This window comes from Mobula hypostoma, chromosome 18 (genome assembly GCF_963921235.1).
Source record: "Mobula hypostoma chromosome 18, sMobHyp1.1, whole genome shotgun sequence".
NCBI lineage: Eukaryota > Metazoa > Chordata > Chondrichthyes > Myliobatiformes > Myliobatidae > Mobula > Mobula hypostoma.
Window position 1 is genome coordinate 41,810,429 of NC_086114.1, and position 18,160 is coordinate 41,828,588.

General features: G+C 45.7%; 1 protein-coding gene across 1 annotated transcript in view; it reads left to right on the forward strand.

Moving 5' to 3' along the window:
- The window catches only part of LOC134358207 (polyunsaturated fatty acid 5-lipoxygenase-like), a 73,810-nt gene that overhangs the window by 23,510 nt on the left and 32,140 nt on the right, over positions 1 to 18,160 (forward strand). Inside the window, exons 3-4 of the mRNA XM_063070205.1 lie at positions 5,908 to 5,989; positions 11,160 to 11,282. Coding sequence (XP_062926275.1) covers positions 5,908 to 5,989; positions 11,160 to 11,282 — 205 coding nt within the window. The remainder of the gene's footprint in view (positions 1 to 5,907; positions 5,990 to 11,159; positions 11,283 to 18,160) is intronic.

Here is an 18,160-nt window from a genome sequence, read left to right on the forward strand (position 1 = left end):
CCCCTCCCCCCCACTGGCAAAAAAAAAGCATTAGCATCTGCCACCGAGCACTTAACAAAGCAACAGCAAAGATACAAACTTGCAGTACTCCAAAAACTACTTGTTCATCCGGTATTTGACATACCACAGGCTCTCTCTTTCCAATAAGGGTGAAAGAGATGTCTCCGTTTTCACAGCGAGTGGAGAGACATAACAAACAACTTGCCGGTTTATGATGTTAAAAGTCTGTTGCGTCGCTTTTTCTGAGCTCTGTGCTCAAAGATCTCGCGTCTCTGGGCACACAACCTTAGATCTTCCACCTCCCATGACACTCTGATCTGCTCGGACACCGACCTTTGATCCACCTGTCTCCAAAGCCACAAGATCTTGGCCCTCCGAAGGAGGACTGAGCTCTTAAACTGTTCCCTTGGCATGCCAAATAACGGCCAGTCATGAAACCACGAGAGCAGGTCCCATTCTTGGAAAGAACCATAATCAGCATGTAACTCCAGGTCAGGGTCTTCAAAAGAACCCTGAAAGGGAAAAATAGAGATATTAAAGATGGAAATAGAGCTGTTTCTGAAGATGCAAGCAAAAGAGACACCATTAGGTGCTATTAATTCTCCTAAGTTACTCCTCCAGAAGATTGTTTTCTGACTCAATGTCTCCAGTTAACAAAGCAAAACGCCATTTTGTTGTACAATCAGAAATGATCTATTCATAATCAGAATTTTCAAGGAAGAGTAGTTGTAACACAAGAGCACTGAGCGTAAAACTTAAAACCAGTGAAGTTCAATTGAAACCAAACTCTTAACTTTAAGCAAAGGAAGTTATGAAACTGTGAGGGGACAGATGGATGTGGCTGATAAGCACACTGACAAGTATATTGGTGTACAAATCATTAGAATTCAAAGAAATAATTAGTGAATTATTGTGGCTAACAAGTGAAATTAAAATAATACTAAGCCAAAGATAAAACTGAAATAACTGTCAAAAATTAGTTCTAGGGAAGAGTGAAATCTAATTAAATCTCTCGGACATTTGATCTATGTTTCACCGTTCTGAAATAGGTTGCTTTGGAAATTGTGTTGCCCTGATTATCAGCTTTAAAGTTTCTATAGGTTCTGAAATGGTTCCTGCATATTGGAAGGTACTGAAGAAAAGAATCTGGGAGTCATGGGGTTAAAGTACAGAAATATGCCCTTCAGCCCATCACTTCCATGCTGAGCTTTTTGATCCATCCACACCAATCCCATTTTCCCAACCCTGTTTACTTCCTTGCCTATTTCAAGTCCCTCTTAAATGTTTCGTAATCCTATTGAGTGTTTCTGACTCCACCAGCTCTGGAGCAGGTGTACTCTGTGTAAAAGGCTTTTACCTCCAAACCCGCAATTAAACTCATTCCTCTCACCTTAGATCCATGTTGGCCCTATTCTCAGTCACCAGTCTTCCCATCCTGCTGGCCAGTTTGGCACTCATCCCATCGCTAAGCAGCAGTGACAAAGACCGAAAGGCCCCTGATCCCGTCCACGTTATCCTGGTCTTCACTTGCCCAGCCTCAGTATGGCCCGTTACCAGGGGAAATGGGAATTCCGAGGCGCAATGTTACTATGGTTTATGAAGTGGACTGATCATCAAAACAGTCACTAGTGCCCCAAACTACACCTGTGTATCCCACTGAGAGCAGAATTTTACGGAGGTACCATGTGAAGCAAGGGGTCTATTAATGTGGGCCCGCTCGAATAGGGATAAGGATGCCAAAGCATGTTATTTAAGCAATGAGTAATGTTGGTGTTCAATTATATATATCAGGGATTCCCAACCTTTTTTATGTCACGGATAAATATCATTAGCCAAGGGGCCTCTTGGAACTCAGGTTGTGAACCCCTGGGATATCTGAATACTGGGAGGTGGAATGCATGCAGTTTTCATGCAGGCGCACTGAAGTAATGCTTAGGCTGAAGCAAGTGTAGCAAGCTTTGTTGTGATTATACCGGGCTTTGGTGAAAGCCGTCATACAGTGTTGTGTGTCGATTTGATTCCTGATATGGTTGTGTAGATTTCAGCACTAAAGGGATTGATATAACAAGAGAATGAGGAGGGGCCCATACCTGCAGTGTTTAGAGGGATAAGAGAACATCTCATTTAAGCCATCCAGGATTGTGAGAAAGATTGACAGAGTGGATCTGAAACTTGTTCACTGTAGTTGGAGAATCCAGAACAGCGGGTGTAGTCTCTTGACAGCATTTCTTTAAAAAGTATTGCAATTGTTTGGAATTCTTTATTCCAGAAGACTGAAGAGTTTTGTTATTGAACATATCCGAGGCTAATACCCTGTCCCTTTCTCTCTGCTCGTGATTTTATCAGTGTTGAGGTTGTTTTGTTTCATTGACTGTATCAAATTCCTTTCTAATTTTCAATCCTGCAATTAGGAATTCTTTCTACCTTCAAGGACAGGTTTAGTCTGGCATCCTGTCCATAGTATTGAAATCCCTCAGTCCTGAACCAATCCCATAAACAGCTCCCAAAATGCTGGAGGCACTCAGCAGATCAGGTAGTATCTATGAAAAGGGAAGTGGACAATCACGTTTCGGGTTGAAACTCTCCAACGTCCGTCAACTATACATTTGTCTCCATAGATGTTGCCTGAACCACTGAATTCCTCTAGTATTTTGTGTGCTGCTCCAGATCTCCAGCATCTGCAGTCTCTCTTGTGTACCCAATCCTGTAAATTTCTATTGCAGCCAAGTGACACGATGGATAGAGACCTGGGTTCAAACCTGATCTTGTCTGTGTGGAGTTTGCACATTCTCACTGTGACTGCTTGCATTTCTTTCCTCAGTCCAAAGATGTGGAGTTCAATAACTACATAAACTGTCTGGACCTGTTTCAAGTTGGATCATGCTGTTTCTCTGTGGTCGTCAACGGGCTGCCTAACAGCAGCTTAACAAGAATTAATTGTGCCAAACGAGGGCTGTTGTGTAACACGCTGATGAAATATCCCACCAATTCAGTCATCTTGTTACTGTTAACCTAATCTTCACACTGTTACTCATTTTTCACAAACTTATCTTTATCAGATAGGTTGGTGTCAGAAAACTTTAAAGGTTTGCAGAAACACTCATTTCTGCCTCTTGCAACTGAACTTACATGTAGGACTGTATGGCTGAGTGGATGAGATAGGGATCAATGACATGCACTGTTTCTGTGCCTACAGAAACCACACACCGTCAGTCTGTGCAACTTTACATGAGATCTAGTGGGCTGGGAACATCAAAACGGGCAGTGCTTTACTCAGCAAGCACAGGCTGGGGTGAGGGGTGCATACTCAGCATGAGGCAGCACTTTCCAAATCCTGGTGTGGACCACATTGCTTTGTCCGCTCAGGGAGTATTTCGCAGGATGGTGCAGAAGGAGATTTGCTCTTCATCAAGCCCACAAAACTGGTGCCCAAGAACAGTGGAGAGGGACTATAAACTACCCCTGTACTGTTACTTTTATTTCCAGACCCCCATTTTGTTTTTGGTTTTAAAATGATTTTAAGTATCAACAAAAAAAATTTGGATAATATATTATTCCTCCAAGACGTACTCCTGTCCCTGCAGAACCACGGGCAACCACACCCACTGGTTTCCGTCTCCACAGGCAATCACACCCCTCGGGCTCCATCTGCACAGGCAACCGTACCCCTTGGGCTCCATCTCCACAGGCAACCACAACCCTCGGGCTCCATCTCCACAGGCAATCAGACCCCTCGGGCTCCATCTCCACAGGCAGCCACATCCCTCGGGCTCCATTTCCACAGGCAACCATACCCCTCGGGCTCCATTTCCACAGGCAATCAGACCCCTCGCGCTCTGTCTCCATGGGCAATCAGACCCTTGGACTCCGTCTCTACAGGCAGGACTTGAGCAGTCCATTCGAATATTCAAGGGTCTGTGCAACCTCTTGCATTCCATATGAGTTTGGAACATAGATTCGTGTAGAAATGGCAGTCAGCATAGGAGTCTGTAAGCCAACTGAGCAATTCGGTTCCACAGGGCAGCTTTGTACAGTGCTTACAGCCCCAGGACCTTGATGTAGAACGGAAGGGGGAGGGAAGCACTTCCACATAGCAACTCACTACCAGGTGTCAGACAGACCACTGTGGTGAGTCTGGATGGCAGACGAAGGTTTGGAAGTGGAATTGTGAAAAGTCTGTACAAGAAATCCCTCTGATTATCTGAGAGATGTTATGTGGGGCCAGATCCTAGGTATAGTTTTGGGTCTAGTGGTTAGCTTGGCTGGGATCACTGCACAATTTTGAGCTGCCTGAATACCAACAATGCTGGGTCTCCCAGAGGCTCTGGCTACCAGTCTTGGTGTCTTTCCTTCACCATCCATCGCCAGGTGTGACAGGTAGAGCACATGGTCAACCAGGAGAGACCGCGTCCCGACTCAGAGAAGGTCCCAGTAAAGGTTTGACCTCTCCCTAAGAGGTGAGGGTCCTGCCTGCTATTGAGAGTTGTGTGTCTTTCCGAAGGCAGAAAGTCTCAAACAGGGTATGGACACACACCAGTGATAGGCCATCTTCCTCATTCAGTACACTGTGACAAAGATCCAGCAGTTCCTTTTGCCCCAAAATAAATCAATGAAGTGCTTCTGAACATTGGCAAAGAAGTATTTGGCTAGCTGGTCACCTGTTGGTTCCCAATCAGTGATTGTCCCTGTCGGACAGTATAGAGGAGGTCTGTCCAGTGGCCTTCCTCTGGTGACTCTTCCCTCCAAATCCTGTCACGGTGCCAGCCAGATTTATCATTGGGGCTTGGGTAGTTTTCCGGATGGAGGGAATGCATGGTACCCCATGCAAATAATCACATCTCCTCTGGCAGGGAGTCCACCCACCACTGACTGACCAGGGGTTTAGAGCATCTCTTCAAGTTAACCCTCCTGGAGGACAGGGCAGGAGGGTGGATGGGATCCAGCACCACCAGCCGCACCTCATTGGTGCAGGCCAAGAGAACAACTTCTGAGCCAGGCCTACACAGCCCCAAGTCAACCAATCACCTCTTTCAAACACACAGGGTGGCTGCACAGAAATGGAATAGATTTTGTTTGTTTATTTGTTTATTTATTGATTGATTGAGATACACCACATAATAGGTCCTCTCGGCCCATTGAGCCACGACACCCAGCAACCCTCAATTTAACCCCAGCCTAATCGCGAGACAATTTTCCTACCAACCGGTATGTCTGTGGACTGTGGGAGGAAACCGGAGCACCTGGCGAAAACCATGTGGTCACAGGGAGAATGTACAAAGTCCTTACAGACAGTGGTGGGAATTTAGCCTGGGTTGCTGGTGCTATAAAGTGTTGTGCTAACCACTATGCTACCGTGCATCTGACTGTGTGAAGAGACAGTTAGTGGGATTTACATACATATTTACATTAGGTACATTTCCATCAGAATATATGAACTATATCAAAGTAAAATGCAGCCAGTCTTGTGTAGGATGTAGTTGAACCTTGCTATTCCTACCCCAGGAGGATGTGACAGGACAGTGACAGGGAGCATTACTCTCTGACTGACTCTGAGAGTCTGTGACGGGACAGTGACAGGGAGCTTCTCTCTGTGTCTGACCCCGGAAGGTGTGATGGGACAGTGCAGAGGGACCGTCACCTGTGCTGTCCCAGCCCCTGATGTGCAAGGCTGCCTTTAAACATGAAAAGACAGGCTCCCATTCATTAGATGAGTACATTCATGGTTGATAACCAAAACACGGAGGTGAATTTTAAAAAGGGAAGGTGTTTAAAGGAACAACTGCATTCAGCAACGTGTCCAGCAAAATGCACATTAGTCTTTAATTAACTTCCACATGTGTATGAGGAAGGTGTAATTCACTCACTCAGTGCTAGCAGACCACTTAACATCCTGCTTCCTTCTTACAGCAAGGTTGCCCCGCGATGACCACACTCAACTTGCTAAACAGCACCGATACCGAGAGCTGGAGGAAAGGCAGAAGCTTTACAGGTAAGGCCTGATGCAATGGGACAGATTTACCGCTCACTAGTTTTTGATCAGTGGTTTTACGTAACTGTGATGCAAACCAGTTTTATCCCCTCCTCCCATGGGTTTTACAGGCACAGGATGTGTTACACAGCACCTCAGAGTGCAGCTGAACATCGTCTGGTTTACTCTGCCTCAAGACCCACATTCCTCGACAGAAGGGCCAGTTCCTACTTTGCTTTAGCCCACACCCCAGTGCTGGAAACATAATTGGCTGACTGCAGTCAACAAATTAAAACAAGTTTGTTTTTGGCAGAGGAACAAGCCACTGGACACTGATGTACTCTGGTTTTGTGACTTGTTCCTGCAGTCTCTCAAACTTTTACCATAAAAACAAAGGAGGTCATTTTGTAGTGTTCCTGCTGCCTTCATGGTAAATCAAATGAGCCTCATAGATTTGGTTAATCTAATCTTTGTGGTTACATGATTTGAATTGTTCACTGTGCCAATTTGCCTTTTTGCTAGGGATGGCATTTGGGAGAGAGAGAGCGGGTCAGCTTCCTTTCACTTTAAACATAAATTCCGCAAATGGTGGAAATCCAAAGCAACATACACAAAGTGCCGGAGGAACTCAGCAGGTCAGAGAGCATCTATTGGAAATGAACAAACGTTTGACATTTCAGGCTGAGAACCTTTTTCAGGGCAGGAGAGGAAGGGGAAAGATGCCAGAATAAAAAGGTAGGGGGAGGGGAAGAAGGCTAGCTAGAAGGTGACATGTGTAGCCAGTAGGAAAGGTAAAGGGCTGGAGATGAAAGAATCTGATAGGAGAGGATCGTGGATCATAGGAGAAAGGGAAGGAGAAGGTGATAGGCAGGTGAGAAAAGGAAAGAGGTCAGAGTAAGGAATAGAAGAAGAGGGGAGGAAGAGGGAATTTTGTTTACTGGAAGGAGAAATTGATATCAGGTTGTCATCAGGTTGGAGTGTGCCCAGTTGGAATTTAAGGTGATGCTCTTCCACCCTGAGGGTGGCTTCCTTGTGGCACAAGGGGAAACCGTGGACCAAAATGTCAGAACGGGAATGGGAAATGGAATTAAAATGTTGGACCACTGGGAAGTTCTGCTTTTGGCGGATGGAGCTGGATTGCTCAATGAACCTTCCTCCAGTTTACGTGTCCCACCAATGTAGAGGAGGCTGCATCCAGAGCTCCAGTTACAATAGGTTTGAAGGTGAGATGTTACCTTGCCTGAAAGGACTGTTTGAAAGGAGGTGAGGGAGGAGGGTTATGGGCAGGTGTAGCACTTTGGCCTCTTGCAATAAGAAGTGCCGGGCGAGAGATTAGTGGGAAGGGATGAATGGACAAGGGAATAATGGAGGGAGTAATCCCTACAGAAAGCAAAGAGTGGAGGGAGGTAAAGTTGTGTTTAGTGATAGGACCCCTTTGCAGTTGTGTAAAATTGTGTTGGATGCAGAGGCTGATGGAGTGGGTAGGCAAGGACGAAAGGAACTCCATCAATGTTAAGGTCTGGGAAATGGAGGCAATGTGTGTGAGGGCAGTATCAATGGTGGAGGAGGGAAATCCCATTCTTTGAAGAAGGAAGACATCTCTGATGTCCTGGAAAGGAAAGCCTCATCCTGGGAACACAGGTTGTGGAGACAAAGGTACTGAGAAAAGGGAATAACATTTTTACAGTAGACAGGGTGGAAAGATGCATAGTCAAGCTTGCCATAGGAAAGATGTTGTTTGACAGTCTGGGAGACAGAGAGATTTAAAAAGGGGAGGGAGATGTCAGAAATAGACCAAGTGAACTTAAGGGCTGGGGGCGGGGGGGATGTTGGAGGCAAAGTTGATGAAATTGAAGAGCTCAGCATGGGTGCATGAAGCATCTTCTCCCACTTTCTCCAGACTCAAGGGGTAGCCATGGGCATCCATGTGGCCCCGGCTGTGCCTGCCTTTTCACTGGCTAGGTAGAACAGTTCATGTTCCAAGCCTTCCTCAGTAATGTTCCCCAACTCTTCCACCACTACACTGACGACTGCATTGGTATTGTTTCATGCACCCATGCTGAGCTCGTCAATTTCATCAACTTTTTCCCCAAGTACATGTGAGATGAGATCAGTGCATTATAGAGACATGGGGAGAAAGTATGTGGGAAACACGACCATCATACCATCAACCATCCAATTTCATTTTTTATTCTCCCCACCTTCCCATTAACTCCCGCCAAATTTTATCACAAACTTACACACAGGACAATTGACAGTGACCAATTACTCTACCAACACACCCCGTCTGCGAGGAAAGTGGAGCACTTGGATGAAATCTGCACGACCACAAGGAGAATGTTCAAACTCCACACAGACAGACACCTGCGCTCTGAGCTGCAACCAGATCTCTGTCACTCTGAGGCAGTAGTTCTACTAGCGTGCGACTGAGGGAATGGATTGTAGGAAGGAAAGCAAAAGGGTAGTGCTTTGTAAGTGGCTGGGGACTATGAAATGCTGAGGTATCTCAGTGGATGCCCAAAGATCCTAGACAATAGTGGGCTACAAACGTATGTGCCTTTAATGGCTGAAGTACAAATACAAAGGCAAGGAAATTGTGTCAGAACTGTACAAACACTTGTTGGCGCTGTAAAGTAAGTTGTATATTTGATCCAACAGGATCTAATATACACCTTTTTTTGTTTTATTAGCAATAACAGTCCCACAAGAGCATCAAACAAGGGCATTTATTCTAATACAAACAACAAAGGAACAAGTAAATGTGAAGCTTGTGCCTTAGTTTCATGTGATGATGTCACAATGTTCCCTGACTGGTTGACTTATTTACATAGCACACACATACATAAAACTGGTCTCTGTCTGAAATAAGCATGGATAAGCATCTTTCAGAGTTGCATCCTGTAATTATAGATTCACTCTCATTGACTGGCTTCCGCAGTCACTTCACTTCCCAGTCTTTGCCTCTGTGCTTGTTCCTGAAACTGTGCAACTTGAAACCCTATTTTTAACTTGCTGCTCTTGCACAGCCAATGATTGGAATAGATAGAATCTATCTTGCTTGTCTCTCCTGGGCCAGTGGGTGTGCCTCTTGCTGTGAGCTCCTGACCTACAGGGAACACTTCCAATGTGATTACCACTATGGACCAAGAATCTTTTCAGGCCACGGATCTGGACTTTTTCATTGCCGTTGCAGAGTTTTGAAGTTGCTGTCTGTTGATTTCTGTTTCTCATTCCCTGAAACATCATTTTTTCTGGTTCATTTTCTGTCTGTCAGCTCTCCTCTCTAAGTTAGGCTGTACCAGCCTCAACCATACGTGAAGGTGATGTTGGCTTAACACTCTACTGAGTAAAAACAGTAGTGGTGTGCTTGATGATTGGTTATCTAAGCAGAAATTAACTCCTGGGATTTAACTGAGATTTTAAATTCCTCAGAGAAACCAGCGAGATTCCTATTGACCTGAGCACAGAAAATGTGGTCACACTTGTCAAGAAGGGCAGTGATGAAAAATACCTCCCAATGATAATCCTGTGGGTCTAACACCAGTAGGAAGGAAGTAATTGGAGAAAACGCTGAGGGGCAGTATTTATGATGGAATGATGGGGTCCAATCAGCAACATCTACCATGGCTTTGTCAAGGGATAAATCCTGTCTGACCAGTGCAATGGAAATTTTTGAAGCGGTAACCAAGTGTATTCATGAGATCAAAGCAATAGGTGTGGTTTGCAAGGACCTCAGAAAGGCTTTGGACATGGGAGACCTGCTGAAAATGTTAGGGCACATGCAATGCGGGGCAATTTGCAAACTTGATCCAAAATTGGCTCAGTAGTAGGTAGAGAGTGATGGAAGAAAGTTATTTTTGTGATTGGATCAACACACATAAAAGTTGCTGGTGAACGCAGCAGGCCAGGCAGCATCTCTAGGAAGAGGTGCAGTCGACATTTCAGGCCGAGACCCTTCGTCAGGACTGAAATGTCGACTGTACCTCTTCCTAGAGATGCTGCCTGGCCTGCTGCGTTCACCAGCTACTTTGATGTGTGTTGCTTGAATTTCCAGCATCTGCAGAATTCCTGTTGTTTTTGTGATTGGATGCCTGGTTATAGTGGTGTTCATCAGGAATTGGTGCTGAGATGCTTGCTATTTGTAATATACTGTATGTGAATGCTTTGGGATGTAGATGTAGGAGGCACGATCAGTAGGTTCACAGATGGCACAAAGATTGACAGAGTCATGAATAGTGCCATAGGACACAGAGTGGTATAGATTTGTTGGTGGAATGGACTAATAAGTGGTGCATGGAATTTAATTCAGATAAATGTGAGGTGATGTATTTTGTGAGGCTAATGGAGCTAGGACACACATCATGAATGGTAGGGTCCTAGGGAGGACTGATGAACTGAGTAACCTTTGAGTACAAGTCTAGAGATGACTGAAGGTGACAGGAGATGTAGATAATGTGATTGGGAAGGCTTATGGGATACAGGGCTTCATTAATTAGGATATTGAATGTAAAAGAAAGGTGTTTATGCTGTAAAGCTTTGGATAGTGCTCAATTTGATTACTGTGTGCAGGTCTGGGAACCACATCATAAGGTGTAGAGAAGATTGATGGGTATCTATCTAACAGTGGACTTGCTTTACCTTCAGTTGGCAACTGAGGCTCCAGGATCTGTTTTCTGTCAACACACATAAAATGCTGGAGGAGCTCAGCAGGTCAGGCAGCATCTATGGTGGGAATTAGACAGTAGACATTTTGAAGGGTCTCAGCCTGAAACATCAACAGTTTATTTCCATTCACAGACCCCATGAGATTAGAATATTTTGCTGCTGAATATGCAACACTGACTTTCTCCCAATGTGTGTAAGTACATCACATAGTTCTATACAATCTGCACAGATTCAATCTGTTTGCCAGCTTCCTTATGCTGTGTTGAAGCAATGTGTAGAGTTCATGTCTCCACACCACAGGAAGGAAGTGAGAACACCAAGGAGGGAGCAGAGAAGATCTACCAAGATGTTGCAGGAGCTGCAGATTTGAGGGCCACGTCATGCTGAAAGATCTGAGGACGGCATGCAAAATCCATGCAGCCTCTGTCTTCCCAAACCCCTCCTAATGTACCGTCCTCTTTCTATTTGTGCTCCCCCCTCCTCTCAGTCACGTCTCCCCACTGTGTGCCTGTTTTGTTTGTTACAGGTGGAAGGAATGGCATCCGGGTTTCCCGCTGAGCATTGATGCACATTTCCACAGTGATTTACCTCGAGACATCCAGTTTGACACCGAGAAAGGAGTGGACTTTGTGCTCAATTACTCAAAAGCGTGAGTAGGCATAGTCTTTCCATCTATCTCCAAGTGGATCTCAGTGCGGGGCACCTCAGTACCTTTTTCCAGGGGTTCCCAACCTGGGGTATGGACTCCTTGTTTAATGGTATTGGTCCATGGCATAAAAAAGGTTGGGACCCTACTTTAGGCACAATAACCTATTTTCATCTGCGCTGACTAAGGGAATACCATTCAGTGATCCAGTGTAACATCATCCCTAACTGAATGTCCTGGCTGCATTCATAGTTTTCCAGAGACAACAGATACTTTGGTGTTGTACCCAAGTTATCTCTGCATGTCATAGAATCACGGAGAAATACATTACATAAACCAGCCCTTCAGCCCATCATGTCCCTGCTGACCACCAACCACCTATTTACACTAACCCCACATTATCCCGTTTTATATTAGAAAATAGAACATAGGGGCTGGCTGGTGGTGCAATGACATCGGCGCTGGACCCGGGAGTGGAGGTTCCCGGGTTCGAAACTAGTCGGGTCCGCTCCCATGTACGTTTTCCATCCGTGCCAGGTTGAGTGTCGAGGTCGCAACTCGACCTCGTAAAGGGAAAAATACTGCGAAATGTCTGTGTGAGGAGGGGCGCGCCATACAGTCTCTCTCTCTCTCTCTCTCTCGCTCCGCGCCTTGTAAAAAGCCATGATGAAGACATCATCACGGACGCACGTACGCACACACAGACACACACGAACGGACGCGCACGCACGCACACACACACGCACACAGACTCGCATGCATGCAGGTGCACACCAAAAAAAAGAAAATAGAACATGGAGCACTACAGCACAGTGCAGGCTCTTCTGCCTAAAATATTGTGCTGACCTTTTTAAGTCAAGTCACTTTTTATTGTCATTGCCACAAACTGCTGGTACAGTACACAGTAAAAACGAGACAATGTTTTTCAGGACCATTATGTTACATGAACAATACAAAAACTACATTGAACTACATAAAAAACAACACGAAACTACACTAGACTACAGACCTACCCAGGACTGCATAAAGTGCACAAAACAGTGCAGACATTACAATAAATAATAAACAAGACAATATGCACAGTAGAGAGCAGTAGGTTGGTGTCAGTCCAGGCTCTGGGTATTGAGGAGTCTGATGACTTGGGGGAAGAAACTGTTACACAGTCTGGTCGTGAGAGCCCAAATACTTCGGTGCCTTTTGCCAGATGGCAGGAGGGAGAAGAGTTTGTATGAGGGGTGCGTGGGGTCCTTCATAATGCTATTTGCTTTACGGGTGCAGTGCGTAGTGTAAATGTCTGTAATGGTGGGAAGGGAGACCCTGCTGATCTTCTCAGCTGACCTCGCTATCCGCTGCAGGATCTTGCGATCGGAGACGGTGCAATTTCCAAACCAGGCAGTGATGCACCTGCTCAGGATGCTCTCACACTCCATTTGTTCTGACATGGCACTTCATTTTTCCATCATCCATGTGCCTTTCTAAGAGTTTCTTTAGTGCCCCAAATGTATCAGTCTCCTGGTAAGGATGTTCCACACACTCAGACAGTGTGTATGGGGGGAGGGGGGAGGAAAAATATCCCTTCTGACATCCCCTGGACTTTGTTCCATCCACCTTAAAATGATGCCCCCAGTATTCACCATTTTCGCCCTGGAAAAAAGTCGCTGTCTATCCACTCAATCTATACCTCTTAACACCTTGTACACCTCTATCAAATCACCTGTTACCCTCCTTCACTCCAAAGAGAAAAGCCCTAGCTCACTTAATCTATCCCCGTAAGACATGTTCTCCAATCCAGGCAGCCTCAGGGTAAATCTCTTCTGCTGAACACAGTAATCTGAAGTTTTGTTCAACCAGAGTTTTATAGATCTCCAACATTACCTCACGGTTCTTGAACTCAATCCCCTGACTAATGAGGGCCAACACACTATACACTTTCTTAACCAGGCACGTTTTGGTACGAAAGGGTTGTTATTCTGTACTGACGTTGAGTGGATATCAGTGAACGTATGGCCTGTTCACAATATTTTATCTTGAAGGCAATGACAGTGGTATTGAAGGTGGGCATTTAAGGCCCACTAATTTGTCAGTGCCTATTTATAGCAGGTGCCTGGTCAAAATGACACCAGTTTCTGGCAGTTTGCAAAAGTTCTGGGGGAAATAAAGTTACTGAGTTGGTCAACACACATCAAAGTTGCTGGTGAACGCAGCAGGCCAAGCAGCATCTATAGGGTCTTCCAGTTCCAGGAAAATGCTAAAGGAGATGCTGTGAAACCCCAGGGTGTTTGGGGAAAGGAGGGATGGTCAATGCTCGAAATTGGAACACCGTCCATGGGTCGCTGCCGGAGTCCATTGTGCTTTCCAATGCCAGAAGCTCACTGACCACCACACCCTGGGCTCAGGGGCATCACTGGGTCGGATGAAGGAGCAGTGGTTGCTATATCTCCAAATGTCCACAGGCGAGAACTACTATCCCCTGTCACAGAGCATAGAACAGGCCCTTCATTCCGCCATCTTCATACTGAGCGTACACCCATCTATCAAGTACCTATCTATACTAGTCACATTTACTCGCAGTTTCCTTGTGGCCTTGGTGTTTTAAGGGATTGAGTAAATTACTCAGCTGTCGCTGGGGTCTCTGACTCAATCACCCTCTCAGGTAGTACGTTCAGTTGCCAGCCACCTTCTGGTGAAGTTCTATTTTAGTGGTAGGGCTTTCCTCTTTGGAGCGATGGAGAATGAGAGTTGATGATAGACGTGTATAAGATTATAGATATAGTGGAGGGCCAGTGCCCATGATGACAGTGGCCAATATCAGCGAGAGCTGTTATTGAAGTGAGTGGAAAAAAGTTGAGGGGTGATGTCAGAGGAAGCCTTTTTTTCACAGAGGGTGGTGGTAGAGGCGGGTACATTAGGGACTTTTAAGAGACTCTTAGATAGGCACATGGATGATAGCAAAAATGGAGGGTTATGGTCTGTGTAGGAGGGAAGGGTAGATTGATTGTGGTGTACATTAAAATATTGGCACAACATCATGAACTAAAGGACTGTGTATACTGTGCTGTCCTGTTCTATGTATGTTCCAGGTCACCTATCCTGCGACTTTAAACCTATGCCCTTTGGCTATAGACAGCTCTTTGAAGGAAAAAGTCTTTCACTATCTACAATCTCTCTACCCCTTAGCCTTCTTTACTTCATGGAGCACAAACACAGCCTCCAGAGTCTCCTCAAAACTGAAATGCTTGAAGCCAGGCAGCATACTCTGTATGCGACCCAGTGCAGTCACATCCTTCCTGTTTTATGGTGATAGAACTGCACACAGTCCTCCAGCTGTGGCCTAGCCAATAGTTGTATTGTACGTGACCTCCCAGTTCTTAGATTGCCAGCTGGTGAAGGCACGTATCTCCTACATGTCCCACTCCGCTCACTGTGGTGTTCCTCTTGCCACATGCGAACAGGAAGTTCACTGAAAACACAGGAACACGGACGTGGCAAACACTGTCCCATTACATCTCCTTCATTACAGCCAGTAGCGTCCATTAGCTCTGGCCTGCTAGAACCGGGTGAGGTTGCTCAGGCTTTTTGCCACCACTCTCTGCGTCTTTGTAAGCTGATGTACTTCTGGAGAAGACTGTCTGCTGGGAAAGAAGCAGAGCCCAGGGTCTGGGAAGCTAGTGTGGAGGATGCTCTTGTGGTGATAGACGCACTTGCTATGGCACAGTGGTGGCAGGAAGTGCAGTAGGAACGTGAGACACACTGTCACCATGGGCAGCTCATTGCAGAGGCTTGGAATGGTACTGAGCCAATCAGAGCGCTGGGCATTGCTCTAACGCAGCAAGGTGCAAGAGTTATTTGGCTATTCTGACCATTTTTCCAGCTTCCCTGATCTTTGAGGATCCGTTAGATCCAACGCTGAAACACTTTGACAAGTCAGCGTTCAGCTAGCTATGAAGGGCCAGAAAGAGAGAGGGCTTGTGAAAGGGTCTGGTTTCAGTTCTACAAAAGTGAGGTGAAGAGGGGACAGTCTGCTTACTGTGAATAGTATTTAGAATCCAGCTCTGGCACAGGCAACTTCCCCAGTTTCAGGAATAGCAGTTAGGGCAGGAAATAGAGGGTGTTTTACTGTGGCGGGGTGCAGTCTCAGTACAAGCGTGAATAATCCTGAATGTCGGCAGTGGAAAGTCTCCAGTCACTGCCCCTGCACACATCCCATAATATTCCAAACATGGCATCAGCGGTAAAGCCGCTGTGTACTTCTGATGACAGATAATGGGAGGCGGTGGGGTTTAGAGAGCAGTCGAGTTGTAGGAGTGTCTGGCCTAATTGTGGATAGTCACCGTACAGCAGAACAGGAAGAGGAGAGCGTGAGAGTCAGGCTGATGCACAAACGTTTACAGAAGTCCAAGTCAGTGCTCTGAGCTGGAGGTGATTATCGATGGGTGGGTCACAGAGTGGGTTTCTGTATGGAGTCAGCGTCCAAACAATTGTGAGATCTGAAACTTCTGAGGCTTACTTTGTCAATAACTCCTTGCCTGAGCAGACTTTCAGAAGAAGCTTCAGATACACATTGGGCCCACTAGCAAATATAGATCTAACCCCAGTTTCAGGCTTGGGTGGTGTAGTGTTTTTCACAAGTGCAATAAAACAAAGTGTTTAAAGATTAAATGAGGACATAGTTTTTTGCAAGACGCAATATAACCTACCAAGCTCCAAGCTCCCAGTAGAACAGGGGTTCCCAACCTCTTTTATGCCATGGACCAATGCCATTAAACATTCCCAGAACTAGAGCCTGCTTCAATCGGCATTACAAAACGTCAAGTATGTAACTCTCCTGTCATCAGCTCACAGGAGACCCACATACAAAGTATACAATATCAGCAGGATTGTGACCTTTTTCACAAGTTCAAGATTATTGTCATCTGACTGTATATACAACCAACGAAACAACATTCCTCCAGATCATGGTGCACCCACACAACGTACATCACACAAACTAAAAGGCGGAGTACAGGGTTAACAGTACAGTAAACAGCTCGCTATTCTGGTGACAAGACCTCAGCGGTGGCAGGGTATTCATTAGTCTCAGAGCCTGAAGGAAGAAGCTGTTACCCAGTCTTTTTAATCTGTATCTCTCCTACACATTTCAGCAAGGTACAAGTGACATCAATAGGTACACTTCACATAGTTATGATTGGCTTTCTTTTGAGTCCTGTAATTGGATTCCCCCTGGTCTGTTGTTGAATTAACTTTGGGATTGTTTTGTTCTGGATCTGACCAAGTCTGTTTCAAGTCCAACCATGTCTGTTTCTTTGCCAGACTTGGTAGGATTAGATGCTTTTCTGAAGTCTACACAGGATCCAACTTGAACACAACTGCAGAATGGAGTGGGTCACCACCCAAGCCCACAGAGAATTGCTGTACAGTTAAAGCCCACTTCCTGTGCCCATCTGGGAGGAGGGGTGAAGCAAAGGTGTAACGGCAAGGAGCAGGAGGACAGAAAGAAGCTGGCAGTGTTCAACTGAGGCTTCACCTGTGACGTCCCATCTTCCTGCTCCCCCACCCCGCCCCCTTGCTCTCCTCAGCCCGTGTCTCGTACCCCGATTCTTCCCAGCCTGCATGCTGCTCTTCCACTAGTGTCAGCTACCGTTTGCCGTTGGCAAGGCTGTGTAACATGTGGCAACTGATGGGGGTAAGTGGTGGGTGAACTGGGGTGAGCGACGAAAGACGAGCGGTGAGGGCAGGGTTAGTGGTGGGGAGGATGAGTGGAATGAACTGGTGGTGGGGATTCTAGCAGCGTTCCTGCTGAGGCCCAATGGAATGAGAACATCAGCAGCTCGGTGCTGGGGAAAGCACTCAGAATCAGGTTTTGTTGTCACTGATACATCATGAAATCAGTGCATCAAGAAATTACAATAAGTTGCAATGAGAAATATGGTATATTTAAAAATAAATACAGAGTGAATAAAGAGAGCTGAGTAGAAAGGTAGTGTTCAAGGGTTCATGGACTGTTTACAAAATTTGATGGTGGAAGAAGATACTCTAAAACATTGAGCGTGGGTCCTCCAGCTTTTGTACGTTCTCCCTGATGGTAGTAATGAGAAGAGGGCACGTTCTGGATGGTGAGGGTCCTTCGTAATGGAAGTCGCCTTCTCGAGGCACCACCTTTTGAAGGTGTTACGCTCTAAGTTATAGCACACGTTGGGACTTTGGAAGGTGACTGATAGGTTGCAGTGAATTTAGATCCATCAGATAGCAGAGGGTGTATTTGAGTAGCTTACTGATGGTCTGACTACACACAAATTTAGGAAGGAGTTGTTCACATAAATGCACCATTCCCAGTGACACATCTCTCTGCTTTGTCTTCATTGATGAGGGCCTCGGCCTTTCTCCTTCAGCTGTAGCACCCTAGCAGCCATCTTGATATCAAGGGCTTCTATGTGTCGATGCACAAACAAATAACTGCATTGTTTCAGCTTCACGCTGTGCGTTTGACTACTGCACTCGTGGTACCTCATAGATCATCTTGGTTATACAAATATTGATCCATTTCTTGCAAGATTTTACCCATCATGGACTTTGGTAAAGCTTTGAAAAAGATCCCGCATGGTCGGCTGATCCAGAGGGTTAAGATCTATGGACACTTGATGCATTCAATTCAAAGCAGTCAAAGGGGTACATCAGTTTGGAAATATGGGCAGAGCAATGGCATATGGAGTTTGGATAAGTATGAGGTGTTTCACATCAGGAAGTGAAAAGTATACAGTTGATAGCAGGACCCTTGGCAGCATTGGTGTACAATGGGAGTTTGGGAGGTAAGTGGATAAGGTGGGAAAGAAGGGGTGTCACATACTTGCCCTCATTGATTGTGGAACTAAATATAGAAGTTG